The sequence below is a fragment of the Podarcis pityusensis genome, assembly GCF_964106645.2.
Source record: "Podarcis pityusensis genome assembly, chromosome: 2".
Lineage (NCBI taxonomy): Eukaryota > Metazoa > Chordata > Lepidosauria > Squamata > Lacertidae > Podarcis > Podarcis pityusensis.
The window spans coordinates 79,629,851-79,657,118 of record NC_138029.1 but is presented as its reverse complement, the minus strand read 5'-3'; the positions used below and the strand labels follow the sequence as shown (position 1 = coordinate 79,657,118).

Genomic DNA, 27,268 nt, shown 5'->3' with positions numbered 1-27,268 from the left:
CTTTCAGAGGAAACTGCAGCACATTTATTATGAACAACAGCAGAAGCTGTTAATGGTAGGCGAAAGCTGCAAACCTTTGTTTTGATCCACAAGTAGTGATTAATGCAGTCCATAGTTCTAAAATCACTGACATTAAAGCAATCTATTTAGTTTTCCAATGAACTACATCATGTTGTTACCTAAAAGAAAAAGATTGGCAGCCCTAGTAGCATTGTATCATAGGTTAGGACATTGATCATTTTATCAGCAAAATGCAAACTAACAGCACAATTTACTGCATACCACTATTAGTATTTTAATTCCTCATTAACAAACTTATTTTCTTGACTCACCAGTAGCTGGCTTTTTAACCAAGCTTGAAGATCTGCTGGATAAAGTAGACATATATTGGGAACAGGACCTATAACACAGGGAATTTAAACAACATGAAACCATATACCTTTCACCAAAGAATCCTGCATTGTAGTTTGTTAAGGGTGTTGGGAATTGTAGCTCTGTGAGACGTAAATTACAGTTTCCAGGATTTTTTGGGAGGGAAGTTATGTAAATTAAATGTATCATCTGTATGCAGTTTTATCACAAAAATGTACCTTTCCTTAATCCAGAATCATTCATGCTTGCTCTCAACATGCTTTAGATTTATTTTAGATGCCACCATCCACAAAGATAGGTGTGGTTATTTGAAACACCTTCATTAGGTTATCCATGCCTTTTTCTCCATGCCCATGCCCCAGGTGAATGAAGAAGGAAGTAGTGATTGCAACCTTGGTATATGTACAAACATATGTAACTGGGCAGATACAGTTACACCCCTCCATTGCTAGGAACAACACCTACACCCAGAACTTATTCTCAGAGGGAACTCACCAGAACTCAGTCTGGCACCTCAGGTGGGTTCCAGAATCTCTCAGATGAGTTCCAACACCTCTCGGGTGGGTGCCATTGCCATTCTAAGAAAAAGAAATAGGCATTCATGGTGAGTTCTGGCACTTTTTCTAGAAAAATAGCACTGCCTACACCTGTTTTCAAATGGACATACTGCAGAAGAATGCAGAATCAATCTCAATGAGCTTTTATTTTCTGAATGAAACCAGTTTCTCATAAAGTGCTTTTCAGGAGCAAAAAATATGCACTTGTGTGGACTGCATAGAAAAAAAACAAGTACTGTTTCCACTGATTCCATAATAAAATATCATGTGTACACACCAGCATCTGGGGCTGGTGAGGAGTAGCATGGCATACTCTTTTGAGTGTTCAGGAATACTAAATGAAGCTGGATGACGTGGAATAGTATTAGGTTGCCACAAACTATGGGTTGCCTTAGGCTATAACAGTACAAGTAGTGATTTTATTATGAGGGGAAAAGATACAGCCTAAGGTAGCATATTTGGGTGGTATTTTATACAGTTTATTCTCCAGCACAAGAATGATTAAAGCAGGGAAAATGAACCCACTCCACAAACATGGGATATATACCAGGGCACAATTCTTACTGCCATAGAAAGGGCTAACTTCTTTTCTCAAAAGCAATGTACAGTCACCCTATGACTTCACTGAACTTTACAGTGGAAAAGATGTGGTGCCCCCCCCCCTCAAATGGGACTACTTAACATCAGAAGGAAGGCATACTTACCTAAATAGCCCTCACAAAATATTCTACCATTCTGCGTACATGGCAAGTCAAGAGACCGTCTCCAGCTATCATAGTTGATTCCCTCCTGCCTTTCCTTCTCTGTTTTGACAAGGCCAGCGATGAGGAAGATGGAAATTGGCCTCGTGTTGTTTTCTACAACCAATTATTTCTGAGATCAACAGTGCAAACCTATACCAATGGGACTTAACCTCTAAGCAAATTATTGGATTTCAGCCTAAATCTGCATCCCTATGTAACATAGGCTATGTATACTTGTACCTGGGAATAATCAGTGGGTCTTCAGAGGAAACATCAACAGGACTGCCTTATGGGGGGAAACTTTTTAAAAGAGCTTGTTCACACGTGGCTATCCAAAGGACTAATGAGGCTGCAAAGCAAAGGAAGCAAAGCACAAGGAAGGTGGATCTGGGCTTGTTTGTTTTTAATTTAAAAAAGAACCTGGTAGAGCCCATTCGTTCCACTGGGATCTCTTCCTCCAGTGTTCTGCTTGCAGGCATTGCAAGACCTTACACAATTTCGGCCAAAATTCACGGAGTACCGCCTAAGGCAGCAGCCTCACCCTGCCCAATGGCTGGGCGGCTCTGCTAAGCACATACACGTGTTCTTAAGGTTCCGTACACGTGGTAGGCAGATCCTCCCGCCCGCTCTCAATATAAGGGAAGCGTTTTCCTTTTCCTAAAATTTGAGGCGCGACCCCTCTCGGGCGGCTGCTTCCCCTGGCTTCGGGCTGGGATATCCCTGCACTGCCTGCGCCTGCCCTCAGCGCGAAGTGTGAAGGCAGGTCGGAGTTTCCCCGCCCCTCGTCCCGCCTGCCGCCACCTGAGGCGACGCTTCCCTCCTTCTCGCCCGCCCTTCCTGGCAAATGCATGAGGAAGAGCTTGCGGCTCCCACTGCGCATGCCCAGTCACCCGGTCTGGCGGGGCCGGGGACGATGCTGAGGCGGTCGCAGTCGCGGCCCAGACAGGCGCTCAAGGGGCGGCGAGCTCAGCGCTAGGCCGGGCCCGGCGCCGCGGAGCTCCCCGCCGCTGTGGAGCTGAGGAGACCAAAGGAAGCAGCGGCAAGAGGTGCCCCAGCGCCAGCGCCGCCGCCTCCGCCGCTGCCGCCATGCCGGGTCCCCCCGTGGCAGGAGCGCCCCCCGGGCCGGACCCGGAGGAGCGCTACGACTTCCTCTTCAAGCTGGTGCTGATCGGCGACGCCAGCGTGGGCAAGACGTGCCTGGTGCAGCGCTTCAAGACCGGGGCCTTCGCCGAGAGGCAGGGCAGCACCATCGGCGTGGACTTCACCATGAAGAGCCTGGAGATCCAGGGCAAGCGGGTCAAGGTGGGGGTTGGACCGAGTGTGAGAGGAGGGAGGGTGACAAGCAAGAGGGGGGCTGGCTGGCCTGCCTCTCGCCACGACCCCCCCCCGCCCCAGTTTGCAAGGGAAGGGGCTTGCTCCTTCCACCCCCACTAGCCAGGCAGGTAACAGGTGTGGGGGAAGGCGGGCTTAGGTGGCACCAGACCTCTCTGTCCTCCTCCTGACATCCACAGAGGTGCACTGAATTCATTGCCAACAGACTTTGCTGAAGGGTTTGTGCTAGAACTTTACCCTAAACACACTATACTAATTTCAAACAAACAAACTTTGCCCCCCCCCCAGACCAACAGGTAAGGGCATCAGGTGTGGTAGCTGAGAAAGTTTGGACCGTGTGCACTTCGTGCGATAACACACATACAGTGGTACCTTGGTTCTTGAACTTAATCCGTTCCAGAAGTCCATTTGACTTCTGAAATTTTCAAAAACCTTCTGATTGGTGCAGGCGCCCCGGAAACAAAAACTGACAACTGCATCGGACGTTCGGCTTCCGAAAAATGTTTGAAAAGCAGGACACTTCCGGCCCACACTGCTGGTTGATCAAAAGAGCATACTGCAGGAATGGTTTTAATCCATTTTGTGTCAAGGATGCGCTTCTCAGGTGCTTCCTTCTGTCATGTATATATAGTGAATTTTCTTAGGCCACTTCCTATTGTGGCAGAGGGATGTAGAGAACATTGATGCACACCACTTGGGAAACTGCCTATCTGGATGTGCTGCTAGTACAGATAGTAACTCCTGTTTTGTGCAAAGTATGATTATTTCAAAATATTTATAGATCAGTTGATTGTACTAAATCCTTAGAGCAGTTTACAACAACAATAAAACCATCAGTAAAAATCAGTTAAAAACAAGTATTTAAAACTTTTTTTAAAAAATCAACAATAAGATATTAAAACACATGTCAACCTTCTTATGTCTGTATTGGCTTGCCTATATAAAAATGTTTGTAAGAAGCCCCGGAAAGAGTATAGTGAAGGCACCTGCCTCGTGTGAGTAGGCAGGGAGCTCCAAGTGTGGGTGGCTACCACAATGAAAGATCAACTTCTTACAAGTGTTGAACAAGGATTATGTGGCACTTGTAACAGTGCCAGTTCCTCAGGGTGAAGCAATTGAGTGGGCATATAATATTGTAAAAAGGGATATACAATTGAAAAGTGCTATGTACAAAAGTGCTCTGCAAAAAAAGTTCCCTGTGCATTTCAAACCTTATTTGTATACATAACCTTGTATGGAAATCCCTTTGGGAATGTTATATACCTTTCTGCAATTGCTTGTGAATTGGAAATACTTCCAAGGTTATTTATGAGGAAGCTCCAGGATAACCTCAGTTGGAGCATACCTAAAGGAAACTTCAAAAGGATGTTACATAAACTGTTCAAAATCACCATCACATCAGTGGCGATAATAAAATGTACAGGATATGGTACACAGTGCTCTAATTGTCAGGGTGTGTTTTGTTATCACCTAGTTAACTTGGTTTTAAGCCATAAAGCTCCCAACAGTCCACGTCACACATCTGTTGAGTCCTGCTAACTACAAAGGCTTGTGCTGTAATACTGTAAGCTTTTTCTTTTCTTTCTTTTTTTCTGTTGCTACACACAGACTTAGGATCCATAGCCTATGTGTTTGCTGTGTTTACGTACTAATGCTGCACACACAGGGACTGGCAAGTCAGTTTAAGCGTGATTTCAGCCTCATGCAACCCTAAGGTTTTGTTTTTGCCTGTCTAATGTCCTTTTAAAATCATGCTAACACAGTACCTTTCTAAAAAATTGACATATCTTTAGGCTATTTGTGCCTCTTACGTTGTTAGACCTCACAGCAAATGCCATTTTCCCCTTTTTGACTGAGAAATGGAAGCTAAAGGATCACACTAAAAACCCTGTCCACAATGTGACATGTACAGTACCTAGAATGCACAGTGCATATAAGTAATAGGAGAGAGCCTCAAATATGTTTGGTGTTATGACTGTATCCTTTTCTTCAGCATCACACCAGGATTTTCTAAGCTGGTTTGGAAAAGTGCTTCAGACGGTGCTAAACAGGTTTAAGAATAGGCTTGCAACAAATGTCAACAGACTTGTCGCGCAACTGCTTTATCATATGACTCATCTTTCTAAAGTGGCTTAGAAAACTGTCCAAAGTACTAGCAAAGTAAATAGAATGCTTTTCCAGATGCCATCTTGGTTTCGAAACAAATAGCAGAGCGATACTGTTTTCCCAAGGGCAAATGCTCATTACCATAAACATCACTATGACTGTGCAGTGCAGAGTGCGTCTGTATCAGGATTAGAACTCAAGACACTCTTTGCACTCTCAGTACAACTTCATCAGATACAACCTTGGAATATTAACTAACATTGTCAGGCTATAGCGCAGGGATGGGGAAGCTGTCGCCCTTTAGATGTTACTTGACTCCAATTCCTTTCAACCCCAGCCAGCGTGATCAGTAGTCAGGGATTATGGGAAGTGGAACCCACCAACATTTCGAGGGCCAAAGCTTCCCTTCTGTGCTGTAGTATGTGTGAGAGAGAGACCTACATGATTTCCTGTGTGGTAGATGTATCTACTTTTAAATATAGGCTATGTAAGCTGCTGGGGTGGGGGTGAATGAAAAATGTTAATAAACATGGTAGTTTTACTTTACCTTATGTGTTGGAAGAGGATTCCATTAATTAACACCCCCAAGGTTTATTTTTATTTTTATCTAAATATACATTTATATTTTTAGTCTCTTTTTTCCTTTTTCCCCAGCAAAAAGGCTGTTGAGACATTTTTCCTCTGAGACTGAAGCTTGGTCAAGTTTATATGCCAAACACACACATGAATTGCAAATATTTTCCTTCCTGGGACTCCACCTAGTACCAGGTGTCTCTCTGAAGGGCTCTTGGAGTAGAGCAGTGCCAACTGAAAAGCTAAAGAAGGCTTCTTACATGTGGCATAAAATAAAAATAAATTTCTTGTGATTGGCAGTTACACATTACTGTAGAAGAAACTAGATACACATAGTCTGCTTTTAGATCCCACTAGTAGATGGTACACAGGTTTTTTTTGGTATTTTGAACTAATTTTGGATAGTCTTACATTTGAGAAATTCAAATGACATTTCAGACTTCCTTAGTTCAGTACTTGGCTTGGTTTAAATGAGCTTTCCCATATGTGGAGCTTTGACCCTCATGTTGCAGGAAGATAAAATGGGACCAATGTCTTATCTGTGTGACTGCTCCTCTCATAAAACCATTGTCAAATGGGCAGTTTTTTACAAGTTTGAAAACCTTCCATAAGCTTGAATTTGTGTTCTGAGAAAAATACTGCACGCTGCATTTGCATTCTTCTTGATTACAGGGGTACCATAGTTTTATTTTGTTCAGTAAAAACTAAAGGTATTTATTTTAAGAGGTAAATCAGGACAGTGTTTTTAATTGCAGAAGACTGTAGGGATAGTTGATGTGTTAATTAACCACAATGCATTTCAGTCTCACTGAATACATGACACATATAGCATCCCCCAACCTTCCAGAACAGAATGAGGGTGGGAACTGAATGTGAGAGAGGGAATTGGCAAAATAGTTTGTAGAGTAAAGAAAATAACAAGGAGCAATCCATCCACATCCCTGTTCTCCCAGGCATCACAGTGATGAGCAGTGCCCCTATTTGCTTTGCAACTACCCCTGAAACCTCCCTGCCTTCCTCCTTCCCACGGCTGTTGTCACTAGTATGTTTAAGCTTTGGGGTTACTGCATGGGAAGGGCAGGTTAACTTCCCACCTCATATAGTATTAATCAGGATGGGAGTCATTTCTGTTGTCTTCTCCCACCCCATAATTGCTTTGGTGGGCAAGAGCCTGAAGTGCCTCTCTCCTGTGAGTCACTTTGGAATTCTGACTTGCCAACTTCTATTAGCTGTGTTGGATCATCCAGCTAATGTCTCAAGACTGAGTTTGTGTATGAAACAAAAGAACTGACAAGGGATTTATCCACCTTTTGTCTGGAGACTGGTCAGTTTTGGTTCCCATTTTAGTTTCCTTTTCGGACGTTGAGTGCTAGTGGTTAGGTTCAGGATATGGTTTGGGCATGCGGGAAGAAGGATTTATATTGCTTGCTCAGCAATGTTACAGTCATTATCCAGAAGTGTGGCTGGCACTTATATTATCATGTTCTAGGCAGCAAACCAAATTACTGTGGCCTACTAGCTGTGGAAAGACCTGCATCTTTACAGCAGTAACTTTGTGCTTTGAACTGGGAAAGTGCAGTGTCATCATGAGAAGTACTTCCTTGAGGCAAGTTGAGAGAATACTGTACAGGACTTCTCTGCATCCTCTAAATCTTTGTTTTATCAACAGATAACTGCAAAAAGCTGTTACTGTGGTAGGAAGGTCAAGGAAGAGATAGCATTTGCGGATCATTGCAGCTAGTTATCAGATTGCTCCATGTTGACACTTAACTCTCATTCTATTTCACATGCATCTGGCAGGATTTCCTGATCTTGAATGCTAAGATAGGTCTTTTTGTTCTACCCATGCAAATGCCTGAAGCAATACCCTGAGAAGGTTGGTTAGTTTGTGGCTTGACACTGGAAAGCTGTGTTCTTATGAACAGCAAATCATGCTGTAGTACAGGCATAGGCAAACTCGGCCCTCCAGATGTTTTGAGACTACAATTCCCATCATCCCTGACCACTGGTCCTGTTAGCGAGGGATGGTGGGAGTTGTAGTCCCAAAACAGTTGGAGGGCCGAGTTTGCCTATGCCTGCTGTAGTAGGTCTACGAAAGCAAACTACAGGGGCTGCTAGTACAATCCCAGATGCTATACATGATTTGCCCATCAAAGTCAAGTGTGAGCTTGGGGCATCTTTAGTTTTTGTTACTTGACCCTGAAGAGATGTCTGTTCATAAATCTACCACAAATTAGCTATATTAATTGGGAAGAAATTGAATACTTTTCAAATTAGTGTGTACTTTAGTAACTTGCTCACCTTTGCTCAGCACTTGATTTTACAACAAGGAATTTTGAAAAATCCCATGTGTCGCTTATGCAAATATTTTGTAAGGACATTGATTTCTTAATTATTTTATTAAATGAACCTTCTGTAGGGCTATCTGATAATTTGTTTTGTTAAATCTAATCTTTTGTAGTGTCCCTAATGCTGTTTAATGTCTAAATGAAGCTGTTGGCAGTGGTCATTGGGAGATTTGGGGTGCGGTGTCATCAGTTCACTGATGATACCCATCTCTACTTCTCTGTAACATTTGAATCAGGAGAAACTATGCAAGCCCAGGACCAGTGGCTGGACCAAGTGGTGGGCTGGAGGAGGGCCAATATTGATAGTAATTGATACTATTAATTGACTGTTTAATAGTAAGATGGAGACACTGTGGGTATTGTCTTATTTGGATAGGGTTGTAGTCCCCCCGAAGCAGCAGTTTTGCAGCTGGGGATGCAATCTATCTGTGTCACTAGAGGCCCAGTCCCTCAGTGGCTAGGAGTACCTTTTACCAGCTTCAGTTGGTAAGACAGCTACATCCGTTTCAGAACCAGGGTACCTTGACCACTGTCATTCATTTGCTGGCAACCTCCAGATTGGATTACTGCAATGTGCTCTATATGGGGCTGCCCTCAAGGCTTGCCAAGAAGCTGCAGCTTGTGCAAAGTGAGACAACTTCACTGCTCACTGGGACAGAATATTCCCATCCTATTGCTCTACTCTTAAACAAATTGCATTAGCTTGCAATTAGCTACCAGCCTAAGTTCAAGGTACTAGTACTGGTTACAAAAACCCATATAGCTTGTAAGCAGGTTACCTAAAATACTGTTACAAGAAAGGAGATTCCAACTAGACTTCAGGAATAAGATTTTGACAGTAAGAGCTGTTTGACAGTGCAATGGATTTGCTCAGGAGGCGGCGGACTCTCCTTTATTGGACGATTTTAAGCAGATGTTGGATGGGCATCTGTCATGGATGTGTTAGTTGAGATTCCTGTATTGCAGGGGAGTTGGACTAGATGACCCTGAGGATCCCTTCCAACTCTTTTTTTTTAATAAGATATTTATTGAGATTTTCCAAATGTTAGAATATAAAAATGAAAAAAAGAAAAAACAAGAAAAAAAGAAAAAAAGAAAAAATACAAAATAAAAATGATTAAAAACCACTCAATTTTTCCATTACTTATTTTTCTTTAGCTTGTTTCCCGGACCTCCTCAAGCTCCCTTTTTTGTATTCCAGTTCAATTTGTTGGTTCAGCAAATCCTTACCCTCTTTGTTTATCCTAATCTTTGGTCTTAAAATAGTAACGTTAGATTTTTACCATTTAACAACCCATTTTTCATATTCCCTTAAAGCATTACAGCTGGAAACCACTTAATTTCTATCCAACATCATTCTAACATTCATTAATTTTACAATATTTCTGTAGATAGTCTTTGAATTTCTTCCAATCTTCTTCCACCGACTCTTCTCCCTGGTCTCGGATTCTGCCAGTCATTTCTGCCAGTTCCATATAGTCCATCAGCTTCATCTGCCATTCTTCCAGAGTGGGTAGATCTTGTGTCTTCCAATACTTTGCAATGAGTATTCTTGCTGCTGTTGTGGCATACATAAAAAAAGTTCTGTCCTTCTTTGGCACCAATTGGCCGACTATGCCTAGGAGAAAGGCCTCTGGTTTCTTCAAGAAGGTATATTTAAATACCTTTTTCAATTCATTATATATCATCTCCCAGAAAGCGTTAATCCTTGGGCACGTCCCCCAAAGGTGAAAGAATGTACCTTCAGTTTCTTTACATTTCCAGCATTTATTGTCGGGCAAATGATAAATTTTTGCAAGCTTGACAGGGGTCATGTACCACCTGTATATCATTTTCATAATATTCTCTCTTAAGGCATTACATGCCGTAAACTTCATACCTGTGGTCCATAACTGTTCCCAGTCAGCCATCATTATGTTATGTCCAACATCTTGTGCCCATTTAATCATAGCAGATTTCACCGTTTCATCCTGAGTATTCCATTTCAACAACAAGTTATACATCTTTGACAAAATCTTAGTTTTGGGTTCTAACAGTTCTGTTTCTAATTTTGATTTTTCCACCTGGAAACCAATTTTCTTGTCCAAATTATATGCCTCCATTATCTGATAATAATGAAGCCAGTCTCGCACTTTGTTTTTTAATTTCTCAAAACTCTGCAATTTCAGTCTATCTCCGTCTTCTTCCAAAATTTCCCAATATTTCGGCCATTTGGCCTCCATATTGAGCTTTTTCAGAGCTTTTGCTTCCATCGGTGACAACCACCTTGGGGTTTTATTTTCCAATAAGTCCTTGTATCTTATCCAGACATTAAACAATGCTTTCCTGACAATATGGTTTTTAAATGCTTTATGTGCTTTGACCTTATCATACCACAGATATGCATGCCATCCAAATACATTGTTAAAACCTTCTAGATCCAAAATGTCAGTGTTTTCAAGAAGCAACCATTCTTTCAACCAGCAAAAAGCTGCTGATTCATAGTAAAGTTTAAAGTCTGGCAGGGCAAATCCACCTCTTTCCTTTGCATCTGTTAATATTTTAAATTTTATTCTAGGCTTCTTGCCCTGCCAGACAAATCTAGAAATATCTCTCTTGAAACAGTCCATTTTGTCCACAATTTGCAATGTTTGAAACAAAAACAACATTCTAGGCAATACATTCATTTTTACCGCAGCAATACGGCCCAGCAGTGAAAGCTTCAAATTTGACCAAATTTCTAAATCTTTTATCACTTCAGCCCAGCATTTTTCATAGTTGTCTTTAAATAAATTCCCATTTTTTGCTGTCATGTTAATCCCCAAGTATTTAACTTTCTTAACCACTGTTAAACCTGTCTCATTCTGAAACCTCTCTCTCTCCATTGGTGTTAAATTTTTCTCTAAAACCTTGGTCTTTAACTTATTCAATTTAAATCCTGCAACTTGACCAAATTCTTGAATCAGTTCTAAAACTCTTTTAGTACTAGATTCTGGCTCCTGTAACGTCAATACTAAGTCATCTGCAAATGCTCTCAATTTGTACTGTTTGGCTCCGACCTGTATACCTTTAACCAACCGGTCCCTTCTAATCATATTCAGCAGAACCTCCAGGACCGATATAAAAAGCAATGGGGAAATTGGGCAACCTTGTTTTGTCCCTTTTTCTATCCTAAATTCTTCCGTCACCACATTATTTACTATTAGTTTAGCCTTTTGTTCTGAATAAATTGCACTTATACCGTTTTCAAAACCTTGGCCTACCCCCATCCCCTGTAGGTTCTTCTTCATAAAACTCCAAGAGATATTATCAAAAGCTTTCTCCGCGTCCACAAATATCAAAACTGCTTTAGTATTTATGTTCACTTCTAGTTTTTCCAAAATATCAATTATATTCCTCAAATTATCGGACAAGTGTCTTCCCGGGAGAAAGCCCGCTTGGTCTTTATGAATCTCTTCCATCAATACTTTTTTCAATCTCTTGGCCAAAATGTCTGCAAAAATTTTGTAATCCACATTAAGTAACGATATGGGGCGGTAGTTCTTAAGCTGAGTCTTTTCAGTCTCTGTCTTCGGTATAAGTGTAATGTGCGCCTCTTTCCACGACTCTGGTGCCCTTTTCCCTTCCAATATTTCATTGCAGACTTCCTTTAAAGGTTGTAATAACCACTCTTTCAAAGATCTATAATATCTAGAAGTCAGCCCATCCGGTCCTGGAGATTTGCCTAATTGCATGTTTTGAATGGCACCTTCTACTTCCTGTTCAGATATTTTATAGTTCAACATTAGTTTACTTTCTTGGGAGATTTTTTGTAATCCATTTGTCTTCAGAAATCGGTCTATGTCCATTTCTTTCTGTGGCCCTTGTGTATATAGTTGTTTAAAATACCTCTGGAAACAGTTTCTAATCTCAGTTGGGTTGTGTATATTCTTTCCTTCCACTTCTAAATTTGTAATAGTGTTTAATTTTTGTCTTTTTTTCATTTGCCAGGCCAGCAATTTCCCACATTTGTTAGCAGATTCAAATGTTTTTTGTCTCATTTGTTTGATTTTCCATTCTATTTCCTGGTTCATCATTTCCATATATTGTACTTGATATAACTTTATTTCTCTCAAAATCTCCTGCGACTTTGGTTTTGCTCTCAATTTCTTTTCACTTTCTTTTATTTTCCCCAAAATTTTATCTTTCTTCTCATTTTGACTTCTCTTCTTTATTGCATTCTGTTGTATCGGAAACCCTCTCATGACAGCTTTGCTTGCGTCCCAGATTACTCTTTTTTCTACATTAGTATTCATATTTATTTCAAAATAGTCTCTCAAGATTTTTTGGGCCTTTTTATACACTTCTTCATCTCTGAATAAGGTGTCATTCATCCTCCATCTGAAGGAGCCAGTTGATATTAGTTTCAACTCCATCCTTACAGCATTATGGTTGGAGCAGGTTTTTGGGCAGATTTCCACTTTCTTTATCTTTGGTGCCATTCCTCTAGTTACCCATATTTGGTCAATTCTAGTCCATGTCATCTTGGCTTCAGAAAAGAAGGTTCCCTCTCTTCCCAAGGGTTCTTTGTTCTCCAAGTATCAACTAAGTCCAAATTATCTGTCATCTCGAAGAATGTTTTCGGTAGTCTACCATCCTTGGTAACTACCTGTCTTTGTGCCTTATCCATGTTTGTAGATACTACTCCATTCATATCCCCCATCAAAATCAGATTGTAATCCAAATAGTCCATTAAGGTCTCATGCAACTTTTTAAAGAATTCAGATTTCCCCTCATTCGGTGCATAAATTCCTACTATCAAAAATTTCTCTCCTTGAACTTGAATTTCAATTGCCAGAAATCTTCCTTGGTCGTCTTTAAAAATAAATTTCGGTGATAGTCTCTCCTTTGCATAAATCACAACTCCTCTTTTTTTAACTTTGTCATATGAAATAAACTCCTGTCCCAATCTCTTGTTAATCAGTAGTTTCCTGTGTAACCTTGTTACATGTGTTTCTTGTAGACAAATCAAGTCCAATTGTTCCTTTTTTAGTAAATGAAAAACACTTTTTCTCTTCCGAGGAGAATTTAGACCATTACAGTTCCAACTTAACAGTTGCAAAGCCATGATGGGGTTACTTCGCTTTACCCCCAACTGCGCCAAGTGTCTGTTCTTGTTCTGTCAGTCGTGTCACTTCCTCTGGACCATGCAATCCAAAAGATAGGTTTGCTATATCTAGTATTCCTTTTTCCAGTGCTTTTGGCTCTTCTCCAGATTCCACTTCTTTCTGTAGATCTTCTCCATGATCCTTCAAAAACCTATCCTTGTCATTGACTGATCTTATTTTTATCTTTCTTCCTTTTTATTTAAAGGACAGGCCTTGAGGAAATTCCCACCTAAAGATAATTCTGTTACTTCTCAACAGGGCAACCAGATCTCCGTAATTAAGCCTTAAATCCAAAAGATGTTTTGGAATATCCTTAAATATCTCCACACTTGAGTCGTAAATTTCTAGAGTCTTTTGGTAATGCAGATTCAAGATTTTGTCTCTCTCCTCTTTTGTTCGAAGGGTGATCAAGCAATCTCTCACCTTGTTCTTCCTTCCTCCTCTTCCGAGTCTAAATGCACTCACTATCTTAAATTCTTCCTTCCCCAAGTCCTGTTGCCAGAAATCTGCAAATTCCTGCGTAAGAAAATCAGCCAAATTATCTTTTTCACATTCTGGTACAGCCCTGATTCTTAAATTTCTTTGTTTCTCCTTCAATTCAATCATAGACAACGTCAAACCGTGGTCCTCAAGTTGCCTATATATCGGTGGTATCTTCTCTTGAGTAGCAGTTGCTATATCTTTTGCTTCTTCGGCTGTCTTTTGGGTCGAAGCAGATTCCTGTAGTAATTTTTCAATAGACTCTTTGTTGGTATTCACCTTCTGTCCCAAATTATTAATGCTTGTAGTATTTTGGTCAATTTTAACTGATGCTTCGGCTACTTGTTTATTTGTTTCAGCTACTTGTTTAGCTAAATTTTCCAAAGATTCATTAATTTTACCAAGTGCCTGAGCCAAAATGTCTTCGGACGACATAACTTTTGGTTTAACTTGTGGAGGTGCAGCCCCTGGTATTCCAGATGGTCCAGAAGGACCAGATGTTGAAGCCCTTCGCTGCAACGCAGTATCTGTCCGATAGGGTCTGCCAGACCTAGTAGTTTTTTCCTGCGTCAACTCTAACTTTCCTCTTCCATCTGCCATAACACTCTCATGAGAGTCCAAGGTCGATCCCACGGCTGGAATTGGTTTTGAAATGGAAAATTCCTCTAGCCCAGTTGTTATTGTAGCAATGTCAAACCTCCTCTAGGGGGACACAGTAACAGCCAAGGCTTGCAACTTTAAGAAAAGAAAATAGTCCTTATAAGTCCCCCAATTCACATAAAAACAAGAGTTTCAGTTGCACTTAATCAGTTACTTTAAAGCCAGGAGAAGTTCAGAAACACTGTATCTCTTTTGCAGAGTTAGCTGTCAAAAGTCCTCTGCTTACCGATAGGCTTTCCACAGAGCGGCATTTCTTATCTCGGGGCAGTCCGTTCCCAGGTTTTAGGCGGTGGATTTTAGCTCCTTTCCCCCCCTTTTTTTGCAGATAAATACAGTTCAAACCTTTCCCCCCTCCTCTTCTGCAATCCGGAGGGGAGATCACTTTCCTGATGTTGAGATTTAAATCTTTTTTCAAACGTCTTTTGGAGTTTCCGCTTACAGTCTCTTTGCTTTGATCTATTTACAAGAAAGGAAGGCAGACTTCCTGTTTATACCTTCCCGCTTCGGTGCCGAATTAACTTGTTTTTCCCTTTAAATCCAATTTAATCCTACTCACAGGTAGTTGCTTTCAAAGTCAGATTGTCTCAGGAAAAAGTCAGCGCTCTCCGATAACGGCTATGCGGCTTCACTCCGCGGAAGAAGCAGTCGACTCTCAGCACCGCGCCGCTCACCCCGTCTCGCTCTGGAGCCCTTAAAAGGGTCCCTTCGCAGTTTGGGGGGGCGCAAAAGGTGCCCGCCGAGTCCCCACGTTCACAGGCTTCACCCGCCTGTGATTTTTAAAGGGTCCCCGCTTCGCCGCAGCGGTCAGACCCGATCCCGCGGAGCTGGTCCCTCAGAAACTCAGAGGGAGTCCGCCATTACCGATGGCGCCAACCCGGAAGTCCAGGATCCCTTCCAACTCTACAACTCTAATCTGCAGCTGTTTGAATAGAATGACAGCCCATATGTGTGCAGAGTTTGAAAACACAGTGGCAGATTGAAATGAGATTTCTGATCGGTAGACATGGTCCACATATACCCATTTCTCATCTCATGTTTAAAAATATTATTAAAACAAATTCTCTGCAGGGACATTTCATATGAAATACTTGAAAGTTTCCTATATAGGACATGGTCCACTAATAATAATAATAATAATAATAATATTTAATATTTATACCCCGCCCATCTGGCTGGGTTTCCCCAGCAACTCTGGGCGGCTTCCAACAACATATTAAAATATAATAGTCTATTAAACATTAAAAGCTTCCCTAAACAGGGCTGCCTTCAGATGTCTTCTAAAAGTCTGGTAGTTATTTTTCTCTTTGATATCTGGTGGGAGGGCATTCCACAGGGCGGGTGCCACTACCGAGAAAGCCCTCTGCCTTGTTCCCTGTAACTTGGCTTCTTGCAGCGAGGGAACTGCCAGAAGGCCCTCGGCACTGGACCTTAGTATCTGGGCAGAACAATGGGGGTGGAGACGCTCCTTCAGGTATACAGGACCGAGGCTGTTTAGGGCTTTAAAGGTCAGCACCAACACTTTGAATTGTGCTTGGAAACGTACTGGGAGCCAATGTAGGTCTTTCAATACTGGTGTTATGTGGTCTCGGCGGCTGCTCCCAATCACCAGTCTAGCTGCCGCATTCTGGATTAGTTGTAGTTTCCTGGTCACCTTCAAAGGTAGCCCCACGTAGAGCGCATTGCAGTAGTCCAAGCGAGAGATAACTAGAGCATGCACCACTGTGGCGGGACAGTCTGCGGGCAGGTAGGGTCTCAGCCTGCGTACCAGATGGAACTGGTAGACAGCTGCCCTGGACACAGAATTGACCTGCGCCTCCTTGGACAGCTGTGAGTCCAAAATGACTCTCAGGCTGCGCACCTGGTCCTTCAGGGGCACAGTTACCCCATTCAGGACCAGGGAGTCCTCCACACCTGCCCACCTCCTGTCCCCCCAAAAAGTAATTCTGTCTTGTCAGGATTCAACCTCAATCTGTTAGCCACCATTCATCCTCCAACCACCTCCAGACACTCACACAGGACCTTCACGGCCTTCACTGGTTCTGATTTGAAAGAGAGGTAGAGCTGGGTATCATCCACATACTGAAGAACACCCAGTCCAAACCCCCTGATGATCTCTCCCAGCAGCTGCATGTAGATGTTGAAAAGCATAGGGGAGAGGACAGAACCCTGAGACACCCCACAAGTGAGAGCCCAGGGGTCTGAACACTCATCCCCCCCCACCACTTTCTGAACACTGTCCAGGAGGAAGGAGCAGAACCACTGCATAACAGTTCACCCAGCTCCCAGCCCCTCTAGACGGTCCAGAAGGATGTTATGGTCAGTGGTGTCAAAAGCCGCTGAGATATCCAGCGGAACTAGGAAGCAGCTCTCACCATTGTCCCTAGCCCGCCAGAGATCATCAACCAGTGCGACCAAGGCAGTTTCAGTCCCTTGATGAGGCCTGAATCCCGACTGGAAGGGATCCAAACCCATTTCTCTCTCTATTTAAATTTTCTATTAAAACAAAAAAAACTGTACACTTCTGTAGTAAATATCTCCCCCCCCCTCCCAGTTGAGATAAGGCATATCGCCTGAGAAATACAACCAATATCTTGTAAGACCTAACAACTTCTTTATTTTTTTAGTTGCAGATTTGGGACACAGCTGGTCAAGAACGGTTTCGGACCATCACCCAGAGTTACTATCGAAGTGCCAATGGAGCTATTCTAGCCTATGACATCAGCAAGAGAGGCTCTTTCCAGTCTATTCCTCGCTGGATCGAGGATGTCAGGAAATATGCAGGTTCCAACATAGTACAATTGCTGATTGGTGAGTGTGGGGTATATTTTGGAATGAGCTAGAAATACAAATTGCTATGCCTCTACTTAATAGGACCAATAGCAGCCAGTGCAGAGACATTTTCTTTATTTCCTGGATATCTTGGAGATGAAGAGACATATATTTTCAAAGTTTGGAAAGCTTTGGCTTTTGGTTCCTACTGCAGTTCACATTTTCACATCATGCATTTTTGTTTGCTCTTGGGAAAAGCTGGTTTAGGATTCTATAGCCTTTATTCTTTTTCAGATTCAAAAATACATTTTAAAATACTAGGAATTATTTGAGCAAAGCACTATTGAGCCTTCGAGTCCTCTGGGATTTGACTCTTATAGTTTATAATATATGGTAAAGCTCCAACATACTTTAAGCCAGTTCTGTTTTTCTAGAAAAAGAGGAACTCACCATGAATGCCTCCTTTGTTCTCTTATAATGGCAATGGCACCCACCTGAGAGGTGCTGGAACTGAGTTCTGCCTGAAAGAAAGCCCTGCTTTAAACTGAATTGCACAAACAACTATAGCTTATGTCCAATATGCCAAATGTACTTTGTTACGGATCTATTTTACTCTTCATTGCAGTTTATATATACAATGTTTGTCTAGAACGGGCACTGTAGGTAGACATTCAGAATCATATTACTTCCAGAGATAAAAGCTGTATTTTAACCACGGTTTAATGTTACATCCTTGGTGGTGAATCTCAACTACAGATTGTTTGAAAAAGCCAGTTTCATGGTTTGAAACTGGCTTGTTTCCACCTTCTCCAGTTAAGCTCACCACCGTTAGCTGGCTTTGGATGACATGATAAGCTGCAATTAATAAAAAATGGAAGCGAAAGCTTTCAGTCTTATCCTTGTGGCTGCGCCAGAGGAGGGGGTGTTGGGATTTCCATTCCACCCTTGCTGCAGACATGTGACATGTAACAATCCCACATATCTGCAGCAAGGGTGGAATGGAATTCCCAACACGGAGCAGGAATCCTAACAGGGGATTGGGGAATGCATGAGCCTGGGTGGAGGTTAGACTCATTCCAATCAAGACAAACCATGGTTTATTGTGATGTCCAAACACCGCCAATGAAATACAGAACAAGGAAAATGAACGTTAGTATAGGAATTTATAGTGTGTGGGCTGCACAGAACCTTTAATTAGACAAAGTAACTATGTTGAAGGTGAATGCTTTCTAAGCATCAAAACAGGGTGAAATTTTAAATCCACAATCCAGAGTGCAAAATGTTATAAACCTATAGTGGCTCAGATTTCTTCGTCCTTCCTCCACAGACTTTCTATCAGCTTCTACTTTCACTTGCTCTTTCTCATCTCCAAGATAAGTGGCATCTCACCTCCAGCCTACTTCCTTCACCTGTGCGATTCTGCTGCTTTCCAAGCACCCTTCCACAAGTCACTGCTATTGTGTCTCTCCCCTCCCTCCCATGGCTGAACACTTTCCCTGACCGTAGGAGATGCATTTACAAAATTAATCTGTAAACAATTCCACTTTCTTCTGCCAGGAAACAAGTCTGACCTAAGTGATCGTCGGGAGGTTCAGCTAGAGGAAGCTCAGAGTCTGGCTGAGCACTATGACATCACCTGTGCCATAGAGACTTCTGCAAAGGACTCCAGCAACGTGGAGGAGGCTTTTGTAAAGATGGCAACAGAGTTAATGATGAGGCACGGAGGCCCCATGTTCAGTGAGCAAAACACAGACAGCATCAAACTTGACAGCAAGGATGTGGAAGGATGGGGGTGTGGTTGCTGATGCAGGTTATGTTATCTCTAACTCTTACTGGAATTACGAGGGTACCTTCCCTTCCCTTATAATTACACACACACACCGTGCTGCATAACAAAGCAGCAGTATCCTTTTCCTGCAAGCCCAATATTTTTGTAGGTTAGACATTAACATTTGCAGGATAATTTTCAATATGAAGGGGCTTTCTTTTGTAGATCTAAAAGTTAGCCTTCCACGGCCGTTACTCTGTAGCAGTTTCTACCACCTTCTTTTCAGAGGAACTTGTGCAATTTGAAAGTTAAGTTGCACAGAAGGAAGCCACTGGGATCTCTTTGTATGAAATTGTCTGAACAAGAAATTACTGTGTTACCTGTTGTAAATCCCTGTACATGGGAAGAAGACACTTCTGCTTTTATGTCAGTGAGTCTTAACACTGCCTCTGTTTTTAAACTCTCAGCATTCCAAGAATCAAAGAATCAGAAACCACACAGTGTCATTCAATTTCTCTGCAGGGACGTTTCAAGTATGAAATACTAGAAAGTTTCCTATATAGGACAAATCAGCTAACATTTGTTCAATATGAGGAACCTCCATAGAAGATAGGTTTTTCTAGACATTAAATGTAGCATGTGGCGAGGGTTGATTAATGCTGTGGGTGCAAAGCTAGCTGGACAGTTTTTTGTCTCACATTTTTCAGGCAAAGAGAGAAACCAGTATGAGCAAAACTGAACTGAACACATGGGTCACTAATTTATTTTCTTTATTTCCATCTTGGAAGACTTGATCCTAAAAACATTTCATTGAATGGAAGTCCTACTGATTTCAACAGAACCTTCTTGGAACATAAATGCATTTGAAAATTCATCAGGCTCACTTCCAAGTAAATAGGCTTAGGATTGTAATGTCAATATTAAGGTTTGTTCATCATTTATTTTGCACATTTTTATAGCCCCCTTCTTGGAGATAACATGGTGTACCTCTAATATTCAGTGTTATTAATTTCATTTAAAATTCATATTTAGTACCTATGAAAAGATGATGTTTTTGTTTTTTTACCATTTGCCTCTTTAATTGCTGCAGTGCATCAAATCATTTTTATTGAAGCTTAGTTTCAGTTACATATGCTGATCATTAATGTTGTTGCTGGAGTATTTTTTCCATAGGATGTCATCCAGCTAGAGCTTCTTCCTATTTAACTTTAGATATTAAATTTTTGGAGGAAATTGCAAATCATAAATTATTTAAGGTTGTTTTATTTTTTGTGCCATGAAATCAGCTCCTCGTGAAGTTTGTCTGGGCCAGTTTTGTTGAGAAATTGATAAGTGTCTGTAAACTGCACAGTCAGGTATAGGTGATCCCTGCTAATTTTCCTTAAATGTCCACCCATGTTATGGAGCCCCTATAAATCATGAAGCAATTGCTCTCATGTCAGAAATTGGCTCAGGAGCTCCCAACGTGGGACACATTTTGTGAGTTGTAGGATAACCCTTTTAAATAATTGAGCCTGTTCTCTTGTGGATCCCCCTGCCCCTGCCACTATTAGTCAGTGCCACAGCACGTTCTTTCAAATGGTATCTTCTCGTTTCTGTAAGAGAAAAAAAATATTCTTTTTTTTGGTAGGTCTGCAATGTATTAATGAAACTATGTGACTGTTTCTGCTCAGCACATTTAACATAAGGAGAGTTTATGTTCGGCTCAGGTTAAAATTATGCCTGCAGTTAAGATGTGCAGATGTTGCCCACATTTTTTTTCTCTTTTTAGCACCTTAAAACTAAAATAGGTTGAATAAAGGATTGAAACCAGAGAAAAAAATGCATCAACGGAGGCTAAAGGAAGCTGACTTTCCCACTTGCAGAAGGTGTCTCCACCTGATTTTCAGGGATCTCCTCTTTCCTCTCAGTTTTCTCCCCCCACCCCCGTGATACATCCCACTCCATACAACAGGGACTCGGGCCCGGGCTGTCAGAAGAAAGAGGGGGTGGAAAGTAAACTTTCGGTGCACTTTTCTTTGGATTCAACTCCAAAGTATCTGCAAGCTGTTAAGCCAGCTTTTCAGTGCTTAATGTATTGTACCTATTAAAAGGCCTTCAATTCAGAGCAAAGGACAAAGTCTCTGAAAAGCAGGTCCCTGCACCTGGACACTCGGAAGTCCCTGATTGTGTTAGGAAAATGCATATTGTAAATTCAGATTATAATTCAAAAACATCAATTTATGATTATTTCAATTAGCATTAAAGAGAGAAGACCTGGATAAGTTTGGTATCTTGGATCATTTTTAGAAATTGATATGATTTATCAGAAAATCCACCCATGGCTATAAAAAATATGGCACCTTCTGTCTGTTTTGGTTTTTGTCATACAAAGTAACTGAACGTAAAATTTGTTTAATTAAAAAACTCATCCCACTGTTTCCGATCAAAGATGGACCCAAAATGGGTTCTGTTGTGTTTTTGCTTGTAGTTTTGAGAGCAGTGGCTTTGATTTCAAGTGTGTTAGATATAATAAATAAAGAGGCCTTACTTTCTGTTAGGGATAGTTTTCACAACTACGTTTTACATAGCAATGCAGTGTGAGGTGTGACAAAGAAGTTTTGCTTCTAAATAGGACTTCATACCAGGAGACATCAGGTCCACTGCATCCAGAAATTAAAAAAGCACTGATTGCCCAGCAGTAACTGATCACTGTATTTGGGAGTTACAGAAAACTCCAGTGATTACCTTAACTAATTGTTGGTATCAAACAAATGTTTCTACACTGTGAGTACAGTCCTCCAGGCACTTCGGTTGCATAATTTAAACGAACGGAAGCTGATTAGCAACTGTGCCTAGTGGGCTTGCATCCATCCCCTTTAGGCCAAGCCCTAAACTGATGTGCCTGTGTTGCGCAGGAAAGTTTACATCATAGCCAGGTCTCAAATCAACTGAATATTGTAAGGGTCTTCTCCAGCTAACTCTTTGATGATGCCATTACATCTTTAGGATCACTTTGGATGGATTCTGACATGATGGTGCTCCCATGATGATGACGGTGGTGATTTTAGAAATTGATCCTTAAATCTACATTCTGGGTGTGATCTATATAAGATTTCCAGGGTTTAAGTGAACAGGATCCTGTTAGACTCTGTTCACAAGATTGTAGTCACAAGCTCCCAGTTCAAGACATTATTCTGGGACCACCAAATGTTTCAGAATCGACCTGCTGCCTCCGATCTATGCACATTTTATAGCAAGTATGCTGAGAATACACAGAACTCAGCTGTTAATGTTGTCTTGACATTCTGTATTCTGATGTCACCTGAGAGTGAATGAACAGAATGCAATGGCTCTTTTCCCAGATTAGGTTCCTTATGAGCCTACTCTTGTAGCCCTTGAATAGCCCTGAATTTGCTACAAGTTGAGTTCTTTCTCCAGGCCAGTCATACAGATAAGATTGCACTGTACTGTAGCTCACCAAACATTGTGAAGGAACTGGCTTTTGTTACAACATAGGTAAATCTGAGACCTAACTTTAAAGAGTAATACGAACCTATCTCGTATTTACAGAGTGTTCTGACACCCTTTGGAGCCAGTGCCTAGTAAAAGGGCATGCGCTGTTAACAGAATAGTGCAAGCAACTGGCAGCTGCCAAAGCCACCTGTATCACTGTGGATCTGTGTGTGCTTGCAAGTGTTTTATTGAAAAAGTGGTAATGAGGTTGCAGCCGATGGGGTGGCTAAGGAGCTACTCTTTGTGTGTGATCCCTCCCTTCCTAGAGTGCTTAAACCTGATGCCCTACCAGGAGATGGTGGAGTTGGTGGCAATGATTACTTGGGGATTGGTGAATGTGTAATAGAGGCTTATCTGTGGTTGGGAAGGCGGGAACAGATATGCATCCATATACAGAGACAACAGTGACCTTGTCTTTTCTCAAGTGGCATGTAGTGCTAGTTGTCCTAGGGATCTCTCCTATGGAAGATGGCAGAATGTACTGCAGGGTAGAATTCAGGATTGTAACCCTAGACTATTGGGTCTGGTCTTTTAATGGGGGAACTTGGTGAGAAAACATTCAAAGCAGTCTCTTATCACTGGAAAGAAACTAAGCACTTTGTTTTTCCTCAGTCTTTTTAGTACAACCAATAGCTGGTTCCCACAAGTTTATTGTGTAGGAAATCTTTTAATCAGATGGAAAATGTATCTCTCAAAAGAAGCTTCCCAGTACAATATAGAAAGAATCACCCATCTTGGAAACTGGGAAACAATAAATCTTTGCTACAAATAAATGCATTTTTCTGCCTAGGATTTCTTTTCTTTCCCTCAAGACTCAGGGCTAAGTCACATTTTACTTTAGCAGTGGCAGCGGAGGAGCAGTCTTCTGGTTGTTTTGCCGCTGGCCCAGATCATGTGCATTGGCCCTCAGCTACCATGCAGATGATCTGTGGAGTCTGCCTGGTTCAGTCAGAGGTTATATAAAAATAAGTTGCAAATTGCTTTGCCCTAAATCCAGTTTTTTCTTTCAAAATATTGTACAACTTCCTTAGATGAATGAAGTTGTCTTGTATCATTCAACATTGCTAGATCAGAATAAAACACACTTGCATGCTAAAGACACAAAACAATAGAAGAGGGAAATGCATTTGCCAAAATCAGTTTAGCATAGAATGTAGATGCATAGGCAGATTTCACAGATATTGCTAGAAGCAGCACATAAGAGCACACACAAGATTCTGATGCTGATACTAAATAGATAATCATTTGTACTAAAGACAGTTCTCAATTAGGGTTTGGGTGCTTCAGATGTGCCACATTTGTTACATAGAAAGCATGTTTTGTGGCATATTTTCTGCACAAAAAATGCTGTTACTAAACCTGCCTGGCCAGTTAAGCACATATGTACCTTTCACAATTGATGGCACCAGACATGCTTTTTACCATTTATAATTGGATTCTTTTTGTAGCAGAGCTTTTAAAAAATAAAGTACAAACACTTACTAAAATAGAGTTCTATCTGTGTCCAAATTAACCTGGAAGTCTTTCATTAGAAGTGAGTACATTAAATCTTTCATTAGAAGGGAGTACATTAAATGTGTGATTATGTAGCCTGTGAGGAGAGTTTATGGCCTAAATCTTTGAAAACTGTTTCCTGGTAGTTGGAACATAATCTAGACTTTTAAAGAGTAGCTCATAGTTTTGAAAACTTTTCTGTTTATAGCAATAGCAATCAGCCTTAAAATATTATTATTTGTAGTTGTTCTTTCCCCCCCCCTTCCTTTACTGGCTTGCAAGATTAAATATAAATTTTGCTATACAACAAGGAAAATAAAGTTTATAAGTACTATGGATTTCACCATTTTTATAAGCATAGTACTTGTCCACAAAAATATTTTCCAAATGTCATAGCTTTTTTTTTTTAGATGCCCGCCTTACTAACCTATTGGCAATTTCCATCTTAATGCATAATCTATGCAAATATTTGTTAATCTAATATGTGAATTTAGTACAGTGCCTTCCTTTTGTGTTTTTTCAAAACATCTGAAATTAGGTAATGTTGGACATATATATAGATATTTGCACCTAGTTATGTTTATCATTGACCCAGTACGAGATTGGATTATTCTTTATGTAAGTCTCCAAGTGACTTACAATACATTTAAAAGCAAAAGTCTAGATTCAACTAACTGGTCCCACCAGTGGAAGCCCACAAAAGGGCTTTCCCCTGTCTCCTCCCTGTGCCCTCTCAGTTTGCCCTGTGGGGGTTGGGAGAACCTCCAGGACGGTGTATGGGGAGAGAAGAGGGGAAATTGTTCCACTGGGCAAGCAGAAATGCTTGTGCTGACAAACATTTGTACTGGTGCGCTAACAGAATGTACGTGGCAGCAAATATTGGTCACCATAGTAGGTAATACATCACACATACAATCAATCATCCAGCCAGAGTGACTTCGTATATTACCTAAAAGTGTAGGAAGAGACGTCACACTTTTTGCTCTTTTCACTAACTCTGTAATGTTGAAGGAGGAACTCGCACACATTTCTCATGGAAAGAGGAGGTGGAGGAATTGGCAGAGCTGTTCCTACTTTCTCTTCCATTCTGTTCTCTTTTTCAAATGTGCGAAATCACCCTGGTGGTATAAATAAATACAATCTTTGCTTCAAAACAAAACGGTGAGTCATACTAGATAAAGCACCAGTTTCTCTGAATCCTCTTTCCCTACTTTTAAAACCGATCATCCAGGCAGCGACAGCAGAAGTAAATGCCTTCTGCCTTGCTCTCACATCTGTGTTTGCTTTCCTTTCCATCCCTCTTCCTGCTCCTCCCTGACGTTTTTCTGGCCCTGTTAAGGTCATGGCTCTGCTTTGTGCTTTTATTCTCAACTTTTAAAATAAACAGGGAGGTGGCAGCATCAGAATTAAGGACTTGGTGACGGCAACTTTTGAATTGCTCAGATGGGCAGAGCTGTCAGAAGTGTGGAAAACCTGGAACTTGAGAAGTGTAAGGAAAACATGCGGGGTATTATGGGTGTGATTTAGTGGATGAAAACTTTCCCCTTGGTCCCAAATTTGGGTACCAGGAAATAGCATGGAATGGGACCTCTATGTATTTAGGACCAGTGTGTAAGCTCTCTACCTCACTGCACGGCGATCCCAAATCCCTTCTAATTTGTACAACTGGGAAATAAATTTACAGGGTATAGTAAATAGACAATCTGGAATGGTTTGATACTATGGTTGCCTATGGTGCTTATACACTATCTTAGCTGCTTTGATTGTATTTTGAGAAAATAAAAAGTGCATGAGTGAGACACGTGCATGCTCTTAATATATTGCTGTTGGTCACAGTCCTCTTATTGTGATGCTAATAATTTTGCAGTTTATGAAATCTGGTTGCTTGTACTGTGGTATACAAAACTGTAGGGAAGTTTTTGCTTTTGTTTTTAAGCTCTCTGCCTGGGGCGGGGAGCGGGGAGCGGACGTTTGAGAGATTCTCAAGCTTTAGAGAACTATTCCCTACCTTCCCAAAATATTAGATCTCACAAGAAAGACATGCATGCATGTCCAGCCTTCCATACACAGTTTTACTTCCTTGGGACCCACGTGCAAATTAGCTCTATTTGTGCAACTGCATTGTGATGTGTGTTCTCCAGTCCCCATCCATAGTGATACAAGAGATGTAATAGAAGAACATAGTGCCCCAATCTGCCTAAGATTACAATCCTACACATGTGTACTGAGGAGTAAGTACCATAGAAATCAATTGACCCTACTAAGTATACATGATTGGGATTGTTTTTTATAGCCGGGGGAAATAAGTGATATGTATTGGGCCGCAGCTCTTTAAGTCCTGCTGAGGTTAATGGAATTTAAGGACAACTTCTTCTATACTGAAATTGCATATCTTTATGAGAATCAGTACTTTGATGTGAGCAGGTTAATCCAAATACTATCTCTAGTTCAGTTTACATACACCGACTAAAATAACTTACAATGATTTGGGCAGTAGTAGGGAAGGACAAGTTAAACCTTTTCTTTCTCCCATCTCTGCTCAGAAGCATGCCATTCCTGCAGCTGTTTGCCCATCCATGGGGGCAGATACAGAGGTGTGTCAATACCTATTAAGTGCAGCGAAATTTGTCTTGTGTGCGTGTGTCTATCACACTTAGTTGCTGTTGGCAACTAAGCCTGACCATCAGGTCATAGTCTAATGGTAGAATCTGTAGAAAGATAGCACAAGGCTATAAATTCAGGTATTGGGGATGGGGATGGAAATGCAAGTCTGCAATTGTGGTGTTGGCACAGTCTGGAATGTGACAGAGATCATGCCTGCACTACTTTTGAAAGTGGTTTTTAGGGAAATATTTAGTGATGAATACTGACACGGTCTTTGGAGGTTCCTCATGTGCTCTGTGTTGTCAGTGGCATTTCCTATTCTGTAATAGTGCCTCAGATGTTGGTGTGTGGTTAAAAAAAATAAATCTCATGTCCCAGGGACATGCAGCTTCCACTAGCCATAAAAAAGGTCTGGCTTACATACATAGTGGGGAGAAAGTTCTGATTCATATTGAATTCATTCACTTCATTCCAAAAAGGACTTTAAAAGGTTTGAAGAACTCCGGTGTAAACTGAAGTGTTCTGCATTTTTTAATAAGTTTTATTGCTTGTAATAATCAAGGTTTCTGGGAACAGGCATAGAGCCCATCTTTCTGATCACCGGCAACTGTCTTGCTTTTCCTAGCACAGTGTTTACCAGGTGGGGTGGAATGCAAGATGGCAAGGGAACAAAGCTTGCGTACAATAGTCAATTTTGACGTTTTATTGTCACCTATTTATGAATTTATAAGAAAAAGAAGTTTATTTTTAAAAACTATGAAACCTACTTTTTTTGTAAATTTTAGCAAAGTCTGTAGCAAATGCATTGTAATGTGTATAATAAAAATGAGCGTTTGGCTAA

The 27,268-nt window shown here is 41.2% G+C and overlaps 1 protein-coding gene and 1 long non-coding RNA gene across 2 annotated transcripts; one reads left to right on the top strand and one right to left on the bottom strand.

Annotated features, from left to right (window-relative positions):
- Positions 1-206: 206 nt before the first annotated feature.
- Positions 207-1,778, bottom strand: LOC308471467. Its single transcript, XR_013982977.1, has 3 exons — positions 1,634-1,778; positions 868-950; positions 207-400 (listed from the first exon to the last, which is right to left on the bottom strand). It is a non-coding gene; the product is annotated as an uncharacterized lncRNA (long non-coding RNA).
- Positions 1,779-2,607: 829 nt separating this feature from the next.
- Positions 2,608-27,268, top strand: RAB43 (RAB43, member RAS oncogene family). Its single transcript, XM_080995462.1, has 3 exons — positions 2,608-2,974; positions 16,922-17,105; positions 18,624-27,268. The coding sequence occupies exons 1-3, from the start codon at positions 2,759-2,761 to the stop codon at positions 18,869-18,871; spliced, it is 648 nt and encodes a 215-aa protein (XP_080851588.1). The 5' UTR covers positions 2,608-2,758; the 3' UTR covers positions 18,872-27,268.